The sequence below is a fragment of the Penicillium nucicola genome, assembly GCF_028828085.1.
Source record: "Penicillium nucicola strain IBT 29836 chromosome Unknown utg000003l, whole genome shotgun sequence".
Lineage (NCBI taxonomy): Eukaryota > Fungi > Ascomycota > Eurotiomycetes > Eurotiales > Aspergillaceae > Penicillium > Penicillium nucicola.
Window position 1 is genome coordinate 1592407 of NW_026643127.1, and position 22477 is coordinate 1614883.

The 22477-nt window shown below is 49.7% G+C and overlaps 9 protein-coding genes across 9 annotated transcripts; 6 read left to right on the top strand and 3 right to left on the bottom strand.

The window, feature by feature from the left end:
* Positions 1–163: 163 nt before the first annotated feature.
* On the top strand, positions 164–1194 carry N7511_004177 (uncharacterized protein; the record flags this gene model as incomplete). The annotated part of the gene is made up of 2 exons (XM_057126602.1): positions 164–278; positions 344–1194. 2 exons carry the CDS (start codon positions 164–166, stop codon positions 1192–1194), a joined length of 966 nt encoding a protein of 321 aa, XP_056985492.1.
* Positions 1195–4657: 3463 nt separating this feature from the next.
* N7511_004178 (LysM peptidoglycan-binding domain-containing protein) lies at positions 4658–6066 on the top strand (the record flags this gene model as incomplete). Its single annotated transcript, XM_057126603.1, has 3 exons — positions 4658–4675; positions 4780–4958; positions 5019–6066. The coding sequence occupies 3 exons, from the start codon at positions 4658–4660 to the stop codon at positions 6064–6066; spliced, it is 1245 nt and encodes a 414-aa protein (XP_056985493.1).
* Positions 6067–8241: 2175 nt separating this feature from the next.
* On the bottom strand, positions 8242–10119 carry N7511_004179 (uncharacterized protein; the record flags this gene model as incomplete). Its single annotated transcript, XM_057126604.1, has 6 exons — positions 8242–8703; positions 8799–9136; positions 9183–9557; positions 9611–9807; positions 9864–9934; positions 9985–10119. 6 exons carry the CDS (start codon positions 10117–10119, stop codon positions 8242–8244), a joined length of 1578 nt encoding a protein of 525 aa, XP_056985494.1.
* Positions 10120–10532: 413 nt separating this feature from the next.
* On the top strand, positions 10533–11947 carry N7511_004180 (uncharacterized protein; the record flags this gene model as incomplete). Its single annotated transcript, XM_057126605.1, has 4 exons — positions 10533–10727; positions 10777–10881; positions 10930–11297; positions 11362–11947. Coding segments are annotated over 4 exons (1254 nt in total), but the record flags the coding sequence as incomplete, so codon positions are not given.
* Positions 11948–12916: 969 nt separating this feature from the next.
* N7511_004181 (Transferase) lies at positions 12917–14284 on the top strand (the record flags this gene model as incomplete). Its single annotated transcript, XM_057126606.1, has 1 exon — positions 12917–14284. The coding sequence occupies one exon, from the start codon at positions 12917–12919 to the stop codon at positions 14282–14284; it is 1368 nt and encodes a 455-aa protein (XP_056985496.1).
* Positions 14285–14551: 267 nt separating this feature from the next.
* ams1 (alpha-mannosidase) lies at positions 14552–17886 on the top strand (the record flags this gene model as incomplete). The annotated part of the gene is made up of 2 exons (XM_057126607.1): positions 14552–17199; positions 17259–17886. The coding sequence occupies 2 exons, from the start codon at positions 14552–14554 to the stop codon at positions 17884–17886; spliced, it is 3276 nt and encodes a 1091-aa protein (XP_056985497.1).
* A 397-nt stretch (positions 17887–18283) lies between these two features.
* On the bottom strand, positions 18284–19269 carry N7511_004183 (chromatin modification-related protein EAF6/MEAF6; the record flags this gene model as incomplete). Its single annotated transcript, XM_057126608.1, has 2 exons — positions 18284–18547; positions 18670–19269. 2 exons carry the CDS (start codon positions 19267–19269, stop codon positions 18284–18286), a joined length of 864 nt encoding a protein of 287 aa, XP_056985498.1.
* A 299-nt stretch (positions 19270–19568) lies between these two features.
* On the top strand, positions 19569–20441 carry N7511_004184 (low-affinity Cu transporter; the record flags this gene model as incomplete). The annotated part of the gene is made up of 4 exons (XM_057126609.1): positions 19569–19652; positions 19717–19921; positions 20091–20268; positions 20324–20441. The coding sequence occupies 4 exons, from the start codon at positions 19569–19571 to the stop codon at positions 20439–20441; spliced, it is 585 nt and encodes a 194-aa protein (XP_056985499.1).
* Positions 20442–20599: 158 nt separating this feature from the next.
* Positions 20600–22201, bottom strand: N7511_004185 (putative F-box and JmjC domain protein; the record flags this gene model as incomplete). Its single annotated transcript, XM_057126610.1, has 2 exons — positions 20600–21791; positions 21918–22201. The coding sequence occupies 2 exons, from the start codon at positions 22199–22201 to the stop codon at positions 20600–20602; spliced, it is 1476 nt and encodes a 491-aa protein (XP_056985500.1).
* Positions 22202–22477: the final 276 nt, after the last annotated feature.

The window sequence follows — 22477 nt, forward strand, 5'->3', positions numbered from 1 at the left end:
CATTCACAACATCGACGTCGGAACTACCTTGTATAAACTTTATGCAGACTCCACTCTTTCATATGAAAGTCAGTCGGGGCGATAGTTACTCCGACCCAAACCATAAATCTCCTGAAATGCAACCATTGCCGGTTATTAAACATACCCAAAACCACATTCCACAATGGCAGGCTTCGTGACTGCGTTTATGAACCCGCTCAACTACGTGGGCGGAGTAAGCTTCACCCCAGAAACCGACATCCCAGATCTATCTGGGAAGGTGATTCTAGTGACGGGCGGTACATCAAACCCTAATTGACCCGAACAAACCATAAGAAACGCAAGCCACTAACAAGCAACGCAGGAAACGCCGGCCTAGGCAAAGAAACAATCCTCCAACTGATCAAGCACAACCCCAAGAAAATTTTCCTCGGCGCGCGCTCCGAGTCCAAGGCACAGGATGCCATCCAGTCCCTGAAAACCTCCGTCAAAAATGACGTCGAGATCAGCTGGCTTCCACTGGACCTGATGTCGGGCCCATCAATCAAGAAAGCGGCCGAAAAAGTCAACGCCGAGTCTCCCAGACTCGACATCCTCGTTCTGAACGCGGGCGTCATGGCCCTGCCGCCCGGCGAGACGGAAATGGGCCATGAAATTCAGCTCGGAACGAACCACACCGGACACTTCCATTTGACAATGCTGCTCTTGCCGACGCTGCTCAAGACGGCTGAGGAGCCCGGATCCGATGTGCGTGTTGTCTCACTCTCATCTATTGGGCATAATCTGGCGCCTGCTTTCGACACTATTTTGGACCAGGAGAAGCTGAAGAAGGTTAACACGAATGCGCGGTATGGTGCGTCCAAGGCGGCAAATATTCTGTTTGCTGCTGAGTTGGCGAGACGATACCCGTCTCTTACGTCGGTTTCTGTGCATCCTGGTATTATCCTGACGGATTTGTATAGCTCGATTAATGAGAGCTCGCCTTTTGCGTCGGTGGGGACTAAGACGCTTGGGTTATTTGGTTCGTCTGTTCCTCAGGGTGCGTGTAATCAGTTGTGGGCTGCTGCTGGAGCTAAGAAGACTGATTTATCCAATGGCGGATACTATGTTCCTGTTGGAAATTTGAAAGGTCAGAATAAATATGTCACTAGCGAGGAAATGGGGAAGCGTTTGTGGGAGTGGACGGAGGCTGAGCTTGCGAAGGCTAATGTGTGATTGGATTTTATTTTGGAATACGAATATATGCGGAAGGTTTGAATATTGGTGCGGAATAAAGAGCTTCAGGTCTAATCGTAAGTAGAATTTGGTGGGAGGTCATAGATCCAAAGAACTGGTGTCTTGAGCTTAAGAGTGGCCCGAAAGATGAAGAAGCTTGATAGCAATTTATTGTTCGGCGCAAACGAATTTATTCAATGAACCCAGATTGAAGGGAATGAACGGTCATCAAGAAGTGGACTGGATGATTACCTACAGACAACTCTGGCATTCAGGTATAATTTCATACCTTGAATCGACTCATCGCTAACTTCGGTGACTTTAACGTCACCGACACAATAGTGACCGATATTCTGTGGGAAGTTATGTTTACCATGAGCGAAGGAGAACTGGAAGCTTAGGAGTCCTCAATCGCCACTTTCAGGGCATCATATGCCCTTAAGTTGTCGACTGGATAGATGCTCGCTTGCGGACTTTGGTCACATCTTGAGCCGACCGAAGCTCCCGTTTTGGGCAGATAGCTGATGCGCAAAGGAGTCTGTGTAATTAGAGATGCTGATAGATAGCATGTTCATTATGAATGTCGAGGAATCAAACTGGTCAGTCGGTTATATAGCAACCCTGGAGACCTGAAGTTGACAGACGGCTTTGGCGATAGGCCCACTCCGACGGACGGGCTAACACTGTGCGATGCCGAGGTTGTTGCGCACTCCCAGTAGATGTCTGATTTGATACTGTTTGCATATGAACTTTGAACACCTTGAGAACATGAGATATTTGAGATTTGGGAATTTGAAGGATTGGATGTGGTTTGATTTAGATAGAAATGTGGGAGGGCTCGGAGATTACGACCAAGAAAGCGGCTCAGTACTTTAGACAAGCTTTTGTTTATGAAATGAAACGGGCTCAAAGCTTAGAGCGACCGTCCTGAATAATCTTACCGTTCGTATACCTGCGAAGTTAAATACAGTGCACAGCGTGGTTCGGGCAACTGCTAAATGGTCGATTGGTTACACCTGGTAGAAGCGTTCAGCATGCTTCAAGTTGAGACAGTCCATGAAACCAACGAGCACACCAAATGCAACGTCAGAGAATCAGTGTGACTCTTCAAGCCAGCCACAGCGCAATCCAGGAGAATAGGGATATAGGATTTTCAGGGGCTGGTCAAGGAGGCTGTTCAGGCTGATCACTATTGTTGATCGCAGAACATGACCGCCACACTTGACATCATGAAGGACGAAAGCTCTCGGGCTAGGTGAAAATTGAACCTACTGTACTCGAGGTTACCAAATTTTGAGATTTCTAGTAGTCAACTTCACCTTCCCTTTCTCGGATCCCCCCGAGAGTCCAATTCCAAGACGTGTCTTAGTTATCGCCACTTGGCCCCCGGTAACAGTATACCAAATATAACCCAAACCCCATGAACAGGAACCCAAAGATCGAGGTGTTTTATTATAGCATTACTAGCTCAGCATCCCAATTCCCTGACTTAGCTTCACCGACCCACAAAGCTCCGAGGACTCTGCTCAGCCTCATCCCCCGCCCCAACCCTTACGTAGCTGATGCCATTATTGAACCCCGATGATGGAGTTGTACCGAAAGAGACTGGGATCGATCGTACGACGAGTGCACACGTGGACAGGGCATTCGCAGTCCGTTCTTAAACATTTTGTCCGACATGCATCGGGGCTAGCTGGATTCGACATGGCTTGGCGCTGCCAGCATAGTGTATACAGGGACTGCAGAAGACGAAGCCAAGGTGAATTGGAGTATGAATGTCTAGCCGACGGCATACGATTCGGAGATCTGTATGCCTGTTCAGCATGTATATCCTCGATAGCCGAGTAGGATGCGTTGTCGTAATTCCAATTGTTCCATCCACTGACGTAGCTTTCTGAAGACATGCACATCAGGTAGGTCTTGCAGCGTCTGCGAAGAATCGCATGCCCTACAGTACAGTACAGATACGAGTTCGGCATATGCTACATCTGCACCCTGAGATGATCTGTTATGCTTGATGATCGCAATCGCAGATACGAGGTCCAAAGGGATAGATCCAGTTTGCCATTCAGGAACAGCGTTAGGAAGCGAGTGGACCCAGAGCTGGAATTGGCTATGTCATGATTGTTGGCCCTGGATTTCCAGTACAGCACAGCACAGTATGCAAGTCGGTGTGTAGTGCCGACATGCTTGACGGGTCTTACGCTGTCGGTGGATTCATCGCTTGAAAATGCAATGAAAATGAAAGTGAAATACTGCCAAATTGGGCAGAGTCAGCTCTCCGTAGATGCAATCCAGCCTCGGAAGTCCGAAGCCGCATTCGCGACCACGGCTGTCGATCCTGGGTTGATGACATCTTTGTTCAATTAATCTGCGCGATGCAAGTGGTTGCGATATTGGACTGCGGGCCTGGGGGCTAGGACTCGGAAGATTTCTTCATTATACTTCCTTTCATACTGTTAGGCACGGGTCATTTGGGTTGAAAGAAACTAGTCTTACCGGTGATGAACACCGGTGTACTCCGTCCTGTGCAGATTCTTGGGGCCAGCAGTGTCTCCACATAGGTTAATCGAGGCCTTTGCGATGTGTGCGTTGTGACTGGAAGTAGCCATTGCAAGCGACCGTAGTTTTGCTACAGGTCAACTGTCCTACGGTCTGTGGTTCGAGGAAATAACAGAGATGGTGTAAATGAAGGGATCTGATATCAAAGAAAACGACCAGTCAGCCGTCGACCACATGACATTTTAGACATTGGAAGGTCAAGTGGTGCCTGAGGCGCCATGACTTTGTCCTCAATACGACGCTACAGATTAGCTCGGGTCTTTGTTGTCCACTTTGATGCACTTTGGCACTGGGCTTAGTGGAAATGAATACGCGCCCGTAAAGTGACGAGAATTCAGCTTTGTCCTCTGCACGGTATACTGCACCGTTGCACACCTGCACATCTGCACATCAGAGGACGCACGGGTAAATCCTCTCAGGAACCAGGGGCAAATTCAGGTACAGAACAGCCCGAAGAACAGAGACAAAAAAACTTTGGTCCACGATGATCGCGTCCCTCAGCCAATCGCGACCACTTGAACGGAGTGATGAACGCCCTCGTCAGCTCCGCAGCCACCCCAAAATTCGCTCACAGGGGCCGAACAAATACATGAAACAGACCAATCGCGACTCACCCGGACACCTGGGACCCCCTCTGTCTGTTTCAGCCCTTACAGCAAGGCCCCAACCCAGCCCGCTATTGGGCCACTTTCACAGCCACCTCGATCCCAATTCGAGGGGCATCTCCGCTGCGGAGACCTGGACTGATCAATTGACTATTGTACGGCCAAAGGGCACACACACTGGTGCCGAGTACATATACTTTGGCCATGGCTCCCCGAGTTTTCTTTTCTTCCAAGCAGGGCTTCTACTATCCGTTGACCGTTGATCGTTGTTCGTCGCCTCGTCATTCCCTCTCAAAATGTTCTTTCCTTCATTGGTACGTTGGTATAGTTCGCCGAGACCTCTGGGCGAACCTCCGGGCGAACCCCTGGTCCACCACACCTCCACATACTCGAACCATGGCTAACAATTTGTATATAGATCCTGGCTGCTGGCAGCCTGTCTACTCTCATTCAAGCCGTTCCCCATGGCTCGAGCGGTCACTACAACTTGCACCGTCGCGGCGCCTTGTCCGCTGCCACCTATGCTTTGATGGGTGGTAATGGCGAGGTGTCCGATGGATGGCCCTCTCTTGCCGATTGGAAGGAGTATGATGTTCTGTAAGTCAACCAATGGCACTAAGTCCAGTATAGAACATCGACTAACAAACACCCTTTCAGCTGGGAACTCAACAAGATCCTCATTGCGTCAGCTTGCGACAACAGCGACACGGAAACGGACCAAATCAACGAACACATCCAATCGATCGCCAGCTCCAGCGGCGTCGACAAGCGCTTCATCCTGGCTATTCTCATGCAGGAGAGCAAGGGCTGCGTCCGCGTCCAGTCCACCAACTACGGCGTCGAGAACACCGGCCTGATGCAAAGCCACGACGGCTCCGGAACTTGCGTCGGCGTGACCCCCTGCCCATCCTCCATGATCAAGCAGATGATCGAGGATGGTACCACCGGAACCGCCTCCGGCGATGGCCTCCAGCAGTGCTACCAGGCCCAAAGTGGAAGCGAGGTCACCAAGTACTACAAGGCCGCTCGTACCTACAACTCCGGCTCCATCGATGCCTCCGGCAACCTTGGCCAGGGTATCGCTACTCACTGCTACGCCTCTGATATCGCCAACCGTGTCCGTGGCTGGGCTGGTGATGTCACCGAGTGTATCGAGGGAACAATTGGCACATTGACCAGCGGCACCGAGTCCTCCACCTCGGACTCTACCGACTCTGGCTCCGACGACGCTGGCAGCTCCACTTCGTCGACTACCACTACCGCTGCCGCAGTGACCACCCAGCCTGCCGAAACCCAGCCCGCAGAGACTACTCAGCCCGCAGAGACTACCCAGCCCGCGGAGACTACCCAGCCCCAGTCCACCGAGACGCCCGAGCCAATTCAGTCTGCCACCCCAAGCACCACCCCCGTCGCCGCCTGGACGCCCCAGGTCAACGTGCAGAGCGTCACCCCCACTGCCACCCCATCCTGGACGACCAAGTCTGCCCCCGCGGCAACCACCGCCGCCTCGGCCTCTGACGCGCCCATCTACCCGTACGCCTCGTCTTCATGCCAGAAGTACTACACAGTCCTCAACGGTGACATCTGCAACGCCGTCAGCGAAACAGCCGGTATCTCATTCTCGCAATTGCGCAGCTTGAACGCGCAGCTCGATGAGAACTGCGATAACCTCTGGCTTGGATATCAGTACTGTATCGAGGCATAGATCAAACAAAAGTCGATCTTTTCTTTGGCTGATTGTCTAGACTTGTCTTGTCTTTTGTTTTGTTTTGCATTGCATTGCATCTTTGCATCTTTTGTTCGATTACCCTTCTTTCACTTTACATAGGCCGCGCCTTGTATATAACGTTAGCGAGAGCTTGCTCTCGACAAAATGAGGTCTTTTGATGGGACTGTGTCTCGTCTAGGATTCTCCTTTTCATGATGAATGACATCTGCAATTCCTTTCTCTAACCATTACCTGTTCTTCGTATTGTATCTTGATATCATTAGGTTTGTAACTGATAACGTCACAGAGACGATCCAAGGCCCGAGTCTTATGAGTCTCGAACGCTCGAGTGTAATATCTGAATTTCGTCCTCGGCTCACTGATGCCACTCGCGATGCCATTGCAGCTACTAAGTGGGACCGTTGGTCTCCGTGAGGGGTAACCCTAAGTTCTAGATACTATTCGGGTCGCCAAAGCCTGACAATTCTGCACGTTCTCGTAACGAATGCCCAGATGCATTCGTCTATTTTACCAATTTCTCAATAATTAATCATTATTTTACTATGATTTTACAAGAAAGAATATCTCACGACCACTACCGAAGGCGTCCCTCGGTTAAGAAGACCCAACTTTTAACTACAGTCACATTGGAAATTCGATTGAGCTGGCAACAATGCAACGTGGAAGAATTACCTTGTTTCTTGTTCATACATTAAATAGGACGGGGAAAATATTGCGTTTGCATGGACTGGTCTGTGTTCGGCATTCAATAGTGAGAGGTGAGTATTATTTGAGGTGTTGATCTAGCCATTTGCTTGATTAGTAGTGTTACAAAGAGTAGAAGACATGGAAGTACTCACCTTATTTGAAGACGATGTCGTTCGACTAACTGCATAGGTTAGGGCGAACTTGGGCTAGTCTGGGGGTATGGCAGTTTTAAGGTCAATTTTAATTTTCAAGTCTTCTCTCAAAACTCTTTTTCAAACCACAAAATATCAACTGAAGAACTCTATAACTTAGGTGCTTATCGTTATCAGAGACTTATAACAATACAATATGATATGGCAATACCTGCTCGACTTTCTACATTACTTCTCAAACCAATTTCCCCAATCAGATATTGACATAGTTCGCATTAAGTGGGAGATTGATCTTGCCGCGTCAATAAGCGTTGCTGCTCAATGAAATAGACCCAGCGCAAGCAAATACATCAATGAACAAGCCCAGTGCCTGCTTCTTTATTCCATGGCTCGAGGCTGCAGTCCCTCAAGAAAATTAACCATGAATGCCACCAAAAGAAATAAGCCCAGCAGAAACTCCTCTATCCACACGAGATATTGGCGTGGAGTGACCGCAGAACAAATTATTGAAGTAGAGAATCCTCCCGCGAAAAGGAATGCCTTTGCAAACATTGTGTAGTCATAGCATAGGAAAGCGTTCAAGAGGCCATTTCGAGGTGGTGATATGTGGAAGTGGGTTTGGAGGGTTTTCAAAATTGGTTTTTTGCGAGACGATTGTAGAACTCGGTAGAAACCATTCTTTAAAGATAGCATAGTAGATAGAGAAGGGGGAAGGGGCGAGTTGAAGTATGAGAGGTAATGAATGAAAGAAACGGATATTTGGGATGCTTTGGTACTTATATGAGGGACTTAACAAAGGTGACATCTTTCTTTCAAGAGAAAGCCTGACTTTTCTTTTGGAACCTTGCTAGTACTAGCGGTAGACGAATAAATCTTGAGTTTTTGAATAGTAAGTCTTCATGTAAGAAATGGTTCTGGGGGGACTTTAGAAGTTAGAAGAGCTTATTCAACAAAACAAGGGCTCCTGCGATGACAAGAACCAGCTGTGGAAGATCCATTCTGTTGAGCCACATTGATATATTTAACATTAATTGCAAACAGCTAGTACCTGATCTAGAAAAGAACTCCTTAAGACAGCGTAATTGCTTATAAAGCAAAAGAAAATGAACAACTGGGGAAGTTCGAGTCCTAACTTCCTATTTGGGAAAGTAAAAAGAAGCCTTTGATAAAGAAGGTGCCACTAAGCACTCGAACCAACTCCAATATAGCTATTTATCACACGTCATTTGGTGTCCCATGCCCCAGGAGCGTTGCTAAAACATTCGCAAGAAATTGCCTTCTCAATTGCACCCGAGCCACCAAAGCAAGAACCTCACTTTAACTGAAGCTCACCACCCTCTACAACCAACCTAACAACATCCTTGTTCAACCCCTCCCATCTCATCTTTCCCTTAACAAACCAATACCCCAAGGCAAACAAAGTCGTAGCGCCAAAGATAGGAGCCGCATAGTTCATATTCTGCCCCGTAACCGGCAACGCCGAAGGAAAAGCCAACCAAACAGTCACCCAAGCGGTATAAACAAGCGCAAAGATATTAACTGGCAGCCCCAGCCTACCCATATTCCAATTCCCCATTGGCGCGGCATTGGCCTGGAACCGGTTGTGGACCATGCAACTGATGGCGATGAAGTATGACACGAATAGACCGATTGAGCCTAGGGCTACGAAAGCACCGAATGCGGCTGTGTCCGCGATATTGAGACAAGACAGGATCATCACCACCAGGACGGGCAGCCAGACGGCACGGATTGGGACGTTGTGTTGGCGGTCAATCTGGGGGTCTGTTAGCTGAGTGGGGTTGTGGGATAGTCTTTGGGTGCTGAGGCTGGCACTGAATAGATACCCCGGTCTTGGCTTTTGATACTTACATGAGCGAACCAACGGGGTAGGGCGCCATCGCGGGCCCAGGCCCATGTCAGTCGTGAGACAGAGGCAATACTTGCCAAGTTGACGGATAAGGAGATGACAAGTAACCCGCATACCATTGCCGTGGCGGCTTTCACAGAGCCCGTGGCCTGCTGGCAGATTTCGATAATTGGGAAACTGGACTTCTGGGCTTCCTCCACAGACCCCATTGTGAAGAGCATGCAGACGACCATGGCGTAGGCGAGGATGCCATTTGTGACGACTGTGTAGAATATTGAGCGAGGCACGGCTTGCTTTGCTCTGCGGACTTCTTCGCTCATATGTACTGCGCCGTCGAAGCCTGAATACTTAGCTGCTGATTTTGCTTGCCACTTTAGTTCACATACCGACGAATCCCCAGACTGGCGTTAGTAGGCCGATATTCCACGCCGGAAACGTTGCCCACCCTGAGGAACTCTGCGTGTGCAAGAAAACAAATTTTGATGTGTGTCGAGGTGCCAGTGCGGTGAAGACAACCAGGAAGACGACCAGGAGGCAGATGTGTAGGATGCCAGCCAGCATTTCAATCCAGGGAATGAGCCAGAAGGTGTACATGTTCATTAAAGCCTCGACAACCAGCATTCCGATGATGATCAGCGTCAAATGCCATTGCTTTGCCTCGTATTCGGGGTAGTTGACGCTCGCTAGCCCTTGGATCATTGTGGCGGTCGTGTTGGCCACGCCGGCGAGGGTTGAGATCCATGCGAACCATGTTACCCAGCCTGATGTATTTGTTAGATGTACCCCAGATACGGCTTCACTGAATACTACTAGCCTTGCATCCAGGTAATGAATTTCTTTTGGCGTTCGGGTGCCAGGTAATGAGTCCAGTGATATTGGGCTCCTGCAATTGGCTGCATCGAGGCCATTTCTGCCAGTGATGCGGATTGTGCCATTGCACCAGAGACAACAATAACAATGCCCCAAGCGAGGGCTTGGGGGCCGCCATTGGTCAGGACTGTGCTTAGGTTTCTATGTGGATGGACTGTCAATGCTGTATGGAAGCAAACCAAGATGGAGGAGCTTACAACGCCTGAGTCTCCCAGCTGGACAAATATGTAAGCGAGAAGAAGAATATTTGCGTGAAATTAAATAGTCGCTGTATCAAGTATCAGCTTGGTAGCCCCAATAGACTCGAGAAATGATGACCTTCGGTGAAGACTCTGTGGAACCATTCTTGCTGGGGGTTTCATAGGCATTCGAGACATTGACCTCTCGGACAGGCACATCTTGGTCAATACTGAGATTCCTCCCTTTTAGGAAGTGCATCTCATGATGCTCCATAGTAGCAAAGAACCAAAAGAGAAGTGAGAAAGACAAAATATTGGACACATAAAGCCAAAGTCCCGAGGAGGAGGGAAAGGAAAAAGCAAAGGTGAGTTGAATGCCATTAAAACAAGATCCACCAGGATTAGGATCCAAGTGTGACCGTGGAATGTTCATGGCTGAGGGGATAGGCGATCGACGTAGCTGCATCTCGAGCCCGGTCTCGTTTCGGGGCTAAGTATGCACGCTGGTGGAACAGTACATCAACTGGGATCAGCAAGCAAGTAGTGTATCCATTTTTACTAATGATCTAATCTTGTGTTTCCTTTTAGGCGGAGGAGTTGGGTTTGTGTTATATCACGTTACGCTTTCGCCTTCTGTAACTAGAAATATAGTCGTTGCATGTTGCACTTCACTGAGGTCTCTTAGTTGCCATGGCTTCCAGCCATGAGGATCTTTTGCCGCCTTTCTTGCCTGTTACGCCTGATGATCATGGTGCTTGGGTTATCACTGTGAGCACTATCCTACTAATTATCACTATTCTCGCGACGACAGTCGCTTTGATATCCCGCTTCCGTGTCCTGCGCAAAGTATCCTGGAGTGACTCGATTGTGTTTCTGAGTTGTGTAAATTTACTCTTCATACACACTAAAGCTCATCTGACCCATTCATTAGGTTCTATTCATCCCTCAAACAGTGTGTATTAACATAGCAAGTTTCCATGGAATTGGCAAACATCGACATGCTTTGAGTGATTCTTCTTTTGAAACATATAGCAAGGTAAGTTTGAACATCTACCAATGAAGAAATCATTCTAACAACATGGAGGCTCTCTATGCCAGTCAACTATTCGCCGTTCTCGTTCTGACATGCTCCAAAGCCGCCGTTGTCCTCCTTGTTCTATCCTTGAAACCATTCGAAAGGATCTCCGCGGCATGCAAGATCGCCTTGGGACTGATTGGCATATGGACATTGGCCGCGCTTGTAGCGCTCGGGATACAATGCGATCAACCACGTCCGTGGAGCTTTAGCCCTGAAAGATGCCTAAATCAACATGCGCTATACATCAGCGTGGCCGCATGCCATATGTTCTTGGACGTGTGTATCATCGGACTCCCAGTGACTCTCCTCCATCAAGTTCAAATAATCCAATGGAAACGCCATCACATCTCCGCCCTATTCGCCATGCGCGTTCTGTAAGCAAGGCTTCAATAACATCTCCTCACAAGAATCAAGATCTAACACATTCCCACAAACCAGAGTCTTAGCTCTAACAATAGCAGGCCTCCGCTCGCTCAAACCGCTGTTCCACTCCAATCCCCCAGATAGACCCTGGCACGCCCTCATGCCAACAATCTGGCTCCAATTAATTCTCAGTTCCTCGATCCTCTGCACCTGCATCCCAACCCTAAAGCGCGTGCTGGCTGATCTACAAACAGGCATGATGGCAGGCGCTGTCTCGAACTTCTTTGAGCAATCTGTCTCGGGCCAGAACTCAAATTCGAAGGATCGATCAGCAGTCAAGTCTGGCAGTGGTATTGGGCAGCGATCCGGGTCGGCGACCCACTCCACAAGCCAAGGTCGTCATTCCGCGTCCGCATCCCAGTCCCAGAGAGCCTATCCCGGTGTGGAGCGTGCGGATAGTCAGGAGATCTTGCGCGATCATGCAGCTGTGCACACTGTTGATTATGATGTGCCCTATGAGGGGACAGGGTCTAGTAGGGCTTCCTCGTCAGTTGCTATTGACTCATTTCTTTTTGATGCTTCTTGTGGGGAGGACGAAGAACGTATTAGTGTTCATCAGATGGTTGGAGGAAATAGTTCCCGTGGCCGTGGTTACATTTAGGAGCTTTGTGGTCTTGGAGGGTTTAGATTAGATTTACAGTGCTGCGCTTTCGGCATGCGTGATTTTATACCCAATTGGATTCTTTCGTCTACGGTAATTGCGTGTATGTCTTTTAGTACTTTCGGTATATTGTCGTATGACTATGCGTCTGCTACTTAGTATGCTGAGCTTGTCATTGGCATCTTTTGCATGACCCTTGCACAAGCTGGCAGGGGTGGCGTGTTAATCTCATGTCGTTGGGTATTTCCGAAGCTGCTTGGCCAGACAGGGATGTTCTGAGCGGCTAAATGTATTTCCATAGTGTCAAGACGAGGCTGATCCTAATAGACATAGTCGTCAATTTGGTGCGAGCTTGGGAAATTGCCTAGTGAAGCACTGTGTGTTGACCCTATTAGCCATGACTTATGATTGCTTTTTTTTTTTGACATCTCCTCGGAGCAATTATCTGAACTTATCGCCCTGGAGATTACTCAACATGATCCGCTACTATGCCTCACAGAATCTCATATCAATCTGCGACTATACCCACATCGCGTGTAGATTACCACTAGTCTGAATCCCACCTAGATCTGAAGATGGTCCAAATCAGCTGGTACTTGCGTCATACACCTTCAATTTCTTTTTGGAAGGCAGATGTATTACTTGCTAGATCAGGCTTACTCGTCAAAGCGATCTATAATGGTGAATCGCTCAGCCTCGATATACGTTGACCATTGGGCTAGTTCAGCCTATATATGTATAGGTTTCAGTATTCTTTGAATTTTGTCACAACACAGATAATATGAAATGTATATTTAAGTACCGACATGAAAGTATCAGTATCATCCATGTAATAAAGCTTCAAAATAGCAGAGTTCTGAAGTGATGCGCTGTGAGCAAAGTTGACTCATGATGAAGCATGAGCGGGGCAGTGTCGAGCGAAATTTAAGAGATATCGTGTCTGCAGAATCCAACGGTGCACATTCCAGAATGGACACAGTATTGGACGTGCTAGGGCAAACACCAGATCTATACAAGCTATACACACAAATATGCTTGATCTACTCCGGTCCCAACATATCTTCGCACGAGATTATCACCACCTTGACTGACGGACTTGACCGATTGGCAAAGGCGTATCCATGGCTTACTGGCCAGGTTGTCAACGACGGTGCAGGAGATGGCAACACAGGCGTCTTCAAAATCACGCCCCTCGACAAGATCCAGCTCGTGGTGAAAGATCTATGCGATGACCCCTCTGCGCCAACAATAGATGGCCTTCGCCAGGCCAAATACCCGTTCACCATGCTGGACGAGAACCTCATTGCACCTTGCACAACGATCAATGTACCTGGAATCCCGCCAGGAATCACGACCGAGTCAGCATTGGTCTTTTGTGTCCAGGCGAATTTCATCAAGGGCGGCCTGATGCTTACAATCGTTGCTCAGCATAATGCCATGGACATGACGGGTCAGGATTTCATCATTGACATGTTATCCAAGGCTTGCCAAAACGAGCTATTCACGAGCGAAGAGCTTGCTATTGGAAATGCCGATCGGAGTAGTATCATCCCATTACTCGATGCTTCGTACGAGCCGGGTCCTGAGCTCGATCGTCAGATCGTGAAACCCCCGCCGAGTGTCAGTGACGCTGCCTCGGAACACCCTGCGCCTCCCAAGTCTACCTGGGCCTATATCGAGATATCTGCAGCAAGTCTCACAGCGCTCAAGTCCTTGGCTACTGCGACATTACCCCCGACCTCAAATTACATCTCCACAGATGATGCCGTCAGTGCCTTTCTCTGGCAGTGTGTTGCCCGAGCGCGGGCTCCTCGCTTAGGATTGTCATCTGAATCGATGCTTGCTCGTGCAGTGGATGTCCGACGACATCTGGGCGTGCATCCGAGTTATCCAGGACTCTTGCAAACTATGACCTACAACAAAGACAAGATTCAGACAGTGTCCGAAGAGCCTTTAGGGATTGTCTCTGCCCAGCTTCGATCTCAGCTCGACCCAAAAATCAATGATCTACCCTTTAATACGCGTGCTTTGGCTACTTTCCTCAGTCGATCGCCTGATAGAACTAAGGCTTCGTTCACTGCAACTGTGAACGTTGTGTCGGATTTCATGATCAGTTCTTGGTCTAGGATTAATTGCTATGAACTAGACTTTGGTTTTGGATTGGGGAAGCCTGAGGCTGTACGAAGACCTCGCTTTATCCCTTTTGAAGGTTTGGGGTACTTGATGCCTAGATCGCCTGCTGGTGAGATCCCGGTTGCGATTTGTTTGCGAGATGAAGATTGGGAGAGTATGAGGGCAGACAAGGAGTTTGCTAAATACGCGAAATATATTGGATGAATAGAAAGAGGACCTCAACTGCTGTAGAAGACCTAAACACTGAACACTGGGATCTTTGCGTGTATAGAAAGTCCATCGCCGATCCATCTCCGCATTCCGTCATGCCTCCGCATTTGGGAATCCCTTCACTTCTCTCTCCTCTCCTCTTTCTCTCTCTCTCTTTTCTCACCTCTGCACATAACTCTTTTGACAATAGTGACTGGCACTCTGTCAAATTTCAAAATACAATTCATATCTTCTCGTTTCCACTAAACACTAACAACAAGCATGGGTGGGGAAGTTCCCTTTCGCCCCGCTGCCCCAGCTCTACCCCGGCTAGCTGAGCGCCCGGTCGGTCAGCGCATCCACAGCATCTACACCGATCGGCTGAAACAATTCACTTCAAACGGCCAGTATGAAGGCCAAAACCTCATATCAAAGTACTGGGAAGCCACAAATTCCGACGAACACCATGTCAAGCTCTCTGTTTACTCGGTCCCAGACCTCCAGCGACCGACCTTCGAGGACGCAACTTCCCAAGAGTTCAGGCCAACCCACATTGGCGCTTCCTTCGGCCCGAGCTGGTCTACACATTGGTTCCGCATTCACCTTACTGTCCCACAGGATATGCTTGATCGGGAGCATTTGGAGTTCCACTGGGATGCTCATAATGAGGGTCTGATCTGGACAGAGGATGGCCACCCGCTGCAGGGTTTGACGGGCAATGGAGAGCGGACTGAGTTTATTCTTCCCAAGGAGTGGTGCGATGGAAAGACTCACACGTTTTACATTGAGATGGCTTGCAATGGCATGTTTGGCAATGCTCCAGGTGGCGATTCGATTCAGCCGCCGAACCCTGACAAGTATTTTACACTCAGCACGGCTCGTATCACAGCGGTGAATCTGGCTGCTCGAGCCTTATACTATGATTTCTGGATCATTGGGGATGCCGCGCGGGAATTTCCCGGTGACTCTTGGGAGTCGCATGAGGCAAACGTGGTGGCCAATTCTATTATCGATGCTTTCATCGCTGGCGATGGAAGCAACGAGGCTATTGAGAAAGGAAGGAAGATTGCTCAGAAATATCTTGGTGACAAGGTTGATTCGTCTGAGGTCTATAAAACGGACACTCAGCCGATCGTTTATGCAATCGGCCATTGCCATATCGATACCTGCTGGCTGTGGCCCTGGGCAGAGACCAAGCGTAAGGTCGCACGCTCATGGTCAAACCAATGTGATCTGATGGAAAGGTATCCGGAACATAGGTTTGCCTGCTCTCAAGCGCAACAGTTCAAATGGCTAAAGCAGTATTACCCAACGGTTTTTGAGCGCGTGAAGAAGTGGGTGAAGAAGGGTAACTTCCAGCCAATTGGTGGCAGCTGGGTTGAGCACGATACCAACATGCCAAGCGGCGAATCGCTGGTTCGGCAGTTCCTGTACGGACAGAGATTCTTTGAAGCCAACTTTGGCAAGCGAGCCACAACATTCTGGCTACCGGACACCTTCGGTTACTCTACTCAAATCCCTCAGATCTGCCGTCTGGCTGGCATGAGCCGCTTCTTTACTCAAAAGCTCAGCTGGAACAACATCAATAACTTTCCCCACACGACTTTCCAATGGGTTGCCTTAGATGGTAGCCAGGTGTTGTGCCACATGGCCCCGGCAGAGACCTATACGGCTGAGGCCCATTTCGGTGATGTGAAGCGCAGTGTCACTCAGCACAAGTCAATGGACACGGATAAGACATCTTTACTTGTTTTCGGAAAGGGTGATGGAGGTGGCGGTCCGACTTTCGGACACCTCGAGAAGCTGCGTCGCTGCCGTGGTCTCAGCGACAAAGTTGGCTCACTCCCACGAGTGAAGATGGGCGAGTCTGTTGATGATTTCTTCGCCGGGCTCGAGACCAAGGCTGCCAATGGAACGGACTTTGCTACATGGTATGGAGAGCTTTACTTCGAGTTGCACCGTGGTACATATACAACCCAGGCGAACAACAAGCGCAATAACCGGAAATCGGAGTTCCTTCTGCGCGAAATCGAGCTTCTTGCAACTTTGGCCACTGTCCATGATTCTGGTAATGGGTACAAATATCCCAAAAAGGAGATTGACGAGATGTGGGAAGGAACCCTTCTTTGCCAGTTCCATGACTGCTTGCCTGGCAGCTCGATCGAGATGTGCTATGATGATTCTGATGAATTGTATGCTAAGATCTTTGAGATTGGCACAAAGCTGCGAAAGGATGCTCTTGAGGCACTGGGTGTTATTGGGAAGTCTAACGGACGAGATCTGGTGGCTCTGAACACTTTGCCATGGCCTCGAACGGAAGTTGTCAAGATCCCTTCCGCGCTGTCAACGACAACTGAGCCTGAGTACGCCGTAGCTTCCGGGTCTACTGGACCCATTGGTTTCAACCAGGACAACTTATCGGGCATGACGGTTACTGTGAAGGAAATCCAGCCTGGTGTCTTCCGCCTGCAGAACGACAACCTCAAAGTCGATGTCAAGGATGGTGTCATCACCTCCCTCTACGATATTGAGGCCGACAGGGAAGTCGTCGCGAAGGGCGGCAATGCTGGCCAACTAGTAATCTTTGACGACAAGCCTCTCTACTGGCAAGCCTGGGATGTTGAGGTATTCCACCTCGAGTCCCGCAAGGAACTACCCTCTGGAAAGACCGCCATTGTTGAAAATAGCCCGCACCGGGTCAGTGTTATGACGGAGACGAAGATCAGCGACAAGAGCTGGATCAAGACAACCATCAGTCTTTCGCGATCGTCGACAGACGCACCATCCTACGTGGAGATGGAAAGCGAGGTAGAATGGCAAGAGACCATGAAATTCCTCAAGGTCGAGTTCCCCGTAGATATCACCAACACGGAGGCATCCTACGAGACTCAATACGGAATCATCAAACGCCCAACTCATTACAACACAAGGTACGTACCACTCACACCACACTCAGCCAGCCACAGCAAACTAACCCGATACACGATAGCTGGGACATGGCCAAATTCGAAGTCTGCTGCCACAAATGGGCAGATCTCTCCGAAAATGGCTACGGAGTCTCCATTCTAAACGACTCAAAGTATGGCTTCGCAACCTGCGGTAACCTAATGCGCCTGTCCCTACTTAGAGCCCCCAAAGCACCAGACGCACACGCCGACATGGGCCGCCACAACATCCGCTACGCAATCCTCCCACACGCTGGTCCGCTAGACGATCGTACCGTCCGCGCAGGCTTCAATTTCAATAACCCACTCGTTGTTGAGCAAGCCGGGCCCAGGGCATCAGCAGCCGCGGAGATCTTCAAGGCTGTTTCTATCGAAGGTGCGCCATCTTTGATTTTGGATGTTGTTAAGCGTGGTGAGGATGATGAGGATGTTGCGTCGGACGGTGTTCCCACGCGTCCTGGGAAGAGTGTTATTCTCAGGGTTTATGAGTCGCTTGGTGGTAAGGCGAGAGGATCAATTGTTACGACTTTGCCTGTTAAGAAGGTTTGGAAATGCAATGTTCTCGAGGATGACGAGGAGCTTTTGGAGCCGAAGAGGACTCAGGATCGAACTGGTGCTGTTGATATTGAGTTGAGGGCTTTCGAGGTTGCTACGTTTAGATTGCAGCTTTGAGCTGTGATTCATATGGATGTGTCTTTCAACAGACAGGACCGGAATAGGGCCGATCTCCTTGGATGATAAAGCAAAGCCAGTCAAAGTTGAGATAGAACTATGTTTGTTCTTAACAGTATATCTAGCCCGCATTGAACCCTCGAGAGAATCAAACAAATGCTGTAACCTTCAGCCGCTGAAATCTGTGTAAGTTAAGTTCGTGATGTACATAATATCGCATCAAGGAAATAGCAATAGCCCCATTTTCCACAGCGCCGTATAAACGACTCCTCCAAGAAGCCGTGAACATGAATGAAAGATTCATGATAGAATAAACCAACCAAACTCCACGCTCGAGAAACCCCCGAGCAGAATGCATGATAGTGACAGAGCCCACAACCAAGTCCCAATGACTTCCTCAGTCCCGTCCATAGCTGATCTTTAACCTTTTCACAGAAGGTTTATCCTCATCAGAGTACTCATCCTGAGCCTTGCCCTTGGTATTCTTCGATCCACCCGTCACCTTCTTCTTATTCTTCGACGCACCATTGGAGACCTTCATGCCACCGGCAGAGGCAGACATTGCAAGTGCCTCGTTATTCCGACCGAATGACCCAGTCGTAGATGTCGGTGTTGCAGCATGAGAGGGTGTTGTTTGAGCGGATGACGGGCCGGGCGAGTCCTGTAAGTTGCCCTCGTTAGTCAAACCTTTCAAGCCAGAGACACAATACCAGGAACAGGGAACCCCGCACTTCCAGCGTGCTGTGGGCTTTCGGCGTTTTCGCGCCACTGTCTTCCACGTACCATCATGTAACTCGCTGAACTGCGCGAGAAAACTCGATCCGAGTCTGTGACTTGGGCTTTACGCCGTGAGCCGGCTACGCCACCACCGAGACCGAGACCCGACGCGCCGAGACTTGATCCGCTCGCTGAGCCCTTGATGTAATTGTCGAAGCCTCTGATGATGTTTCCGGCAGTTGTTTCTTCCAGGTAGGATTGTTCAAAGCGGTAGATTTGGTCTTCGAGTTGGGCCTGGGAAGAGGGTGTGTTAGCAGAGTATATTCCAATGAAAGACAACTTGTGATATCCTGTCAACAGTGAAGGATTCGCAGCGAGGGGAAGAAGCTCGTGCACGAGGTGATGTTGTTCGCGCAGAACGAACCCCATCCCAACCTGGAGACGCGCGACGGAGTCGTCACCACTCACCATGCTCTTGTCCATCAACCGCTTCTTCTGCAATGTGTCCCGCAATTCTCGGCGCAGTTTCTCGTAGTAGGGGAGTCCGCGACTGGTTGCGTTTGCGTCGGCGGGCGCATTCGGTGCGCTGGCTGCTGCGCCGGCTGTAGTTGCTTGAGCTCCGGTTGTCGCGGGCGTGGCCGCTGGAGCTGGAGCTGTGTCTGCCATTGTGACTTGTAGAAACGCAATCAAATAGCAGTTGTACGAGTGGAAGAAGGAGGTAGCATGCGAAGTGGGTGCGGGTGAATTGCGGAAGCTGGGAGTTCGTTATGACCGCGTTTGGGAAATGGAGAGATCTTATCGTGTTTGATGCGTTTGCATTCCCCTCTCTTGTCGTCAGCGTTGCTTGTCGCTTCTTCGTACTCCCCGGTTCCTGGTGAGTCTTTGGACCTTCAATTGATTTTCGGTGCTTGGGATTACCCTGCCTTTGGTTTCTTTATTTGATCGCTTTATTGCCAGTTCTCGATATGGACCACTCGATGCATATGGATCACGGTCATGGTGGTATGGATCATGGGGATATGGATATGGGCGGGCAATGCAATATGAACGTGAGATATCACTCGGAGTCCTGGATTTCTGTGGTAGATCTAGCTAATCTGTGTCAATTACTAGATGCTGTTTAACTGGTCCTCTGAGAACCTGTGCATTATCTTCCGCAGCTGGCGCATCACCGGTCCCTTCTCGTTCCTTTTCTCGCTCGTCGCGATCGTCATCCTCACTGCTGGCTACGAGGGAATCCGATCAGTGACTCGGAAATACGAAGCTACTCATGCGCAGCGTCTGGCTGCATTTGTGGCTACGTCCGCCAATACAGGTGGTAAGTTCTCTACTCTTTCCGTGGTCAAGGTACTTGTCGAGGATTGTGCATCCCAGGTAGCTGGGTGTTACCTGGGGTGTTCGAGCTCGAGCTGGCTGTTCGAGAAGTGATGGGAAGGTGGTAGACTCTGGTTGAGCAAGCCTCTCATTGATGCCTTGCTTCTCTGCAGACGATGTGATCGCCGACCCTATCATTGCCAACGGCCTGGTGGACGCGATCCATCACACCCACAACGAAGGCTCACCTCTGCTTGTAGGAAGGGACAACAAAGCAGCGCTGGCGCGTCGCGGAAAGGTTACCCTGGCTGCCTTGTATGCCATTCAGGTGTTCTATAGCTTCTTCATCATGTAGGTGTCGGCAAATAATCGTCCTCGCTTTTGGATTGCTGACTTGGCGCTTTAGGCTTCTGTTCATGACGTACAACGGGCCGGTCATGATCGCTGTCGCAGTGGGCGCGTTCGTTGGATACCTGGCATTCTCAGAGGGAACTCCGGCTTCCAAGACTATTGCGTGTCATTAAGCTTTTCGGTGTTGATAGACTTGCAGATTTGCAGAATAGTAGCGAAGGAGAAGAGATCTGAATGAATCTTTAATCTGGGTATCACATTGCACTTGTTGATTTTGAATGCCTTCTGTTGGAAATGGCGTTGGCTTGTAGAGCTGAATTGTAGCGATGGCTCATGGCACTTCGACATCACTCCCATCATCTCCAAACCCAAAGCTGAAGCCTCCCCCACTGTCATCTCCATTGGGTGTATCCTCTGTCTTTCCATGAACGATATCCTCCCACTTACGCTTCTTTCCATCAGCCTTCTTCTGCAGCTCCTCCAAAGACTGCTCCAGTAAGTCAGGATACGACTCGCGCATGCCAGCGACAAACCGTTCGTACGGGTTAGCCACATTCTTCCGGAAACCAGAAATCTGATCAGGCTTGTTCGACAAGAAATCCAACGCAGCATCGAGATGACCACGAGGAATAAAGTTCTGTGTAATAGCGATTGATGGCTCCAGGTTCACCACTAGATGCCACCACCCAGATGGAACGTGCAAGATCTCACCTTCGCCACAAATGCCTTCTACACACCCCGGTGTCCGGCGTGCCTCGGCGTGGAAACCCAACAGCCACTCGGCAATGCTCAACGGAGAAGTGACCTCGCTCTGGTCATCCGACACAAACACACCTGGGGGTGGGGCGGCCTTTGTACCAGAGGGGAACATGATCCAGTACTTGGGACCACGTAGTACGGCATTCCAAGCACTCGTGGCATTTGGGTCTTTGTGGAACTTGCTACCGGAACGTTCGGGTCCAATAATCAACCATTGGTGATCTGGACGGTCATCACCGAGCACGCAGAACAAATCTTCAACGAAACAAGATGGCGGCCAGTATGCTGCGTCAGGTGTTGTTTCTGGCTGTCCAACCGAAAGGTCCATCTTGGAAACAAATGATCGATCGAAAAGGTATAGCGGGCTCTCATCAGCGTTATCTGCCATATAGTCGCCGTAGGTACGCATAGCCCAGTCCACGGCTTCGGCGCGGAACTTTTTCTGGCCATGTTGGGAGAGAAGAGACCCTACTGTCCAGTTCTTGTAGGCTGGCCAAGCTTTGACAGGCTCGGTGAGGATGAAGGGTCGGTCTGTCCATTTTGCATGGAACTCCTCTGGCGACAGATCTGCCATGCGGGCAATCTGGTTGCGCGCTGGAATCCTAGCCACATACGGGTCTAATGAAATGTGTGCACAGTTGAAGGGCCGGTAAAGGGCATCAGAGAATAACTGCGAGCAGTCGATCATTGGCACTTTCGTGGGTGGCAGGTTCAAGTATGTTGACCGCCATGTTCCTCGCCAAATGAAATTATCCTTGGGGTCCCTGACACAAGACTTAGTACAAGGATCTGGAACAAGATATACATTGAATTTATTCAGGTCGGACAACACCGACATCCGGCGTTGATCTATATATTTCAAACGGAACAGGGGACAAGATTTGGCTTACCGAACAAACAACGCCTTCCACAGTTCCTCTGCCCGGGTAAACGCATACAAAGCCTTGCAAGTCCGTCCGATACTCAACAGACTTGCTCCGTCGAGTGTCTCCAACAGAGACAAGATTAGTTCGTCCGGCAGAAGTTGAAATGTGCCAATGGCATCCCGTAGGCTCCATGTAGCCAGCAGGGCATTTCCACTGGGCTTCACTCCTAATGGATGGGAGGGAATGGCCTCACGTATAGCCTCTGCATCCTGCGGTGGATGGCTCGGCAAAGATGTGATGTCAGGCATCTGAAAAAGCACACTTAGGGCTTTCAAGAATTCCACGGTCCCTGACAAAAAACAGTCACCAACCCAATGGGACTACAGATCAAGAAAGAAAAAAAGGCCTGGATCAAAGAGAGCACATGCGCCTCCAGAGAACAATACAACAATCGAATCTTCCTCGCTTCCCCGTGACAGGAAGGCGGTGAGGCCCCCGTGACCCGTAAAAAAAAAAAGCGTTGCAGCAAATGAGGCGGCACGTTGGTATCCGATTTTTTTCCTTTCCCTCTCTTCTCTCCTCCC